Source organism: Propithecus coquereli, unplaced genomic scaffold (assembly GCF_000956105.1).
Source record: "Propithecus coquereli isolate 6110/MARCELLA unplaced genomic scaffold, Pcoq_1.0 Scaffold1, whole genome shotgun sequence".
NCBI classification, from domain to species: Eukaryota; Metazoa; Chordata; class Mammalia; order Primates; family Indriidae; genus Propithecus; species Propithecus coquereli.
The window spans coordinates 24,708,151-24,709,450 of NW_012133857.1; the positions used below are offsets into that span (position 1 = coordinate 24,708,151).

The 1,300-nt window shown below is 41.8% G+C and overlaps 2 protein-coding genes across 2 annotated transcripts in view; both read left to right on the top strand.

Moving 5' to 3' along the window:
- PTPRG (protein tyrosine phosphatase, receptor type, G) overlaps window positions 1-1,300 on the top strand; it is a 703,838-nt gene that overhangs the window by 685,856 nt on the left and 16,682 nt on the right. The window lies entirely within an intron of this gene.
- Window positions 188-1,294, top strand: LOC105827532 (succinate dehydrogenase [ubiquinone] cytochrome b small subunit, mitochondrial). The gene has a single exon (XM_012665730.1). The coding sequence runs from the start codon at window positions 194-196 to the stop codon at window positions 671-673; it is 480 nt and encodes a 159-aa protein (XP_012521184.1). The 5' UTR covers window positions 188-193; the 3' UTR covers window positions 674-1,294.

Below are 1,300 nucleotides of genomic sequence, written 5' to 3' on the forward strand. Positions count from 1 at the left end.
ATTTGGAGTCAGACTTCATGACTGTAAGTCAGTCGTGTAACCCAGGATTATTAGAACCTCACAAACCTTTAGCCAATATGGAACCAATTATTCATCCTCATTTCTATTTTAGTTCCAAGGTAGCTCCCTTGGTCAGCAATTCTCAGTGCATCCATTATGTTCATTAAATTACCAACTACTGGTCTAGAGCAATATGGCGGTTCTCTGGAGGCTGAATGTCCTCTGCGGTGTCCAAGGAGGCAGAGCTGTATTCCTCCGAACCCCAGTGGTCAGACCTGCTCAGGTCTCAGCATTTCTCCAGGACCGACCTGCCCCAGGATGGTGTGGAGCGCAGCACATACACCTGTCACTGATCCGCCATTCTGATTCCAAGGCTGCATCTCTCCACTGGACTAGTGAGAGGGTTGTCAGTGTTATGCTCCTGGGCCTGCTTCCAGCTGCTTATTTGAATCCTTGTTCTGCGATGGACTACTCTCTGGCTGCAGCCATTACTCTCCATAGTCACTGGGGCCTTGGACAAGTTGTTACTGACTATGTTCATGGGGATGCATCGCAGAAAGCTGCGAAGGCAGGCCTTTTGGCACTTTCGGCTTTAACCTTTGCTGGGCTTTGTTATTTCAACTATCATGATGTGGGCATCTGCAAAGCTGTTGCCATGCTATGGAAGCTCTGACCTTTTTGACTTAATACCTTGAGAATTGATCGTGTGCCTCTTTGCCTCTGCTTTGTCATGCCATTCAACTCATAATAAGGAGGAAATAGCAACAAAGTCCATTGGTGAACAAATAGTCACGTGGTTATTTTCGAAATTTAATCTTTGAGGAAAGGGTTTGAGAGGTATTGATTGTGTACAAGAAATTGTGAGACTGAGTTCCGTATTCTGGTGAGTTAATGGAGTTGTCTCTTAACTTCTCACAAGACTCACAGTATAACTAAACATTATATATGAGCTTTTGCCTTTTAATTATCATTCTCTTAAAGAGAATTCAGCTTTATTACTATCAGTACATGAACAAACTTCTATATTTGTTCTGGGAATCGTGGACAAAGGGAAAGACAGTTAATTCATGAATAAAGACTTTGCAGAAAAAATAGATAGTGTTTAATTTTTGAAAACTTCCCTATCTGTTCAGTTGATACCAGCTCCTGATGGTTACATATCCTAGGGAAACTTTAAAATTAGGAAATACTGATATCTCACATTATGAATTTCTCAATCCTAGGAAGAAAAGCTTGGAGAGCTTCTGAATATAGAGAAGTTCCATTTAAGGACTAGGTCCCCCTGTAGATGTATCAAAAT

Excerpts from the sequence above, each read along its gene's own strand:
- LOC105827532 (XM_012665730.1), top strand. The coding sequence starts at position 194 with ATGGCGGTTCTCTGGAGGCTGAATGTCCTCTGCGGTGTCCAAGGAGGC.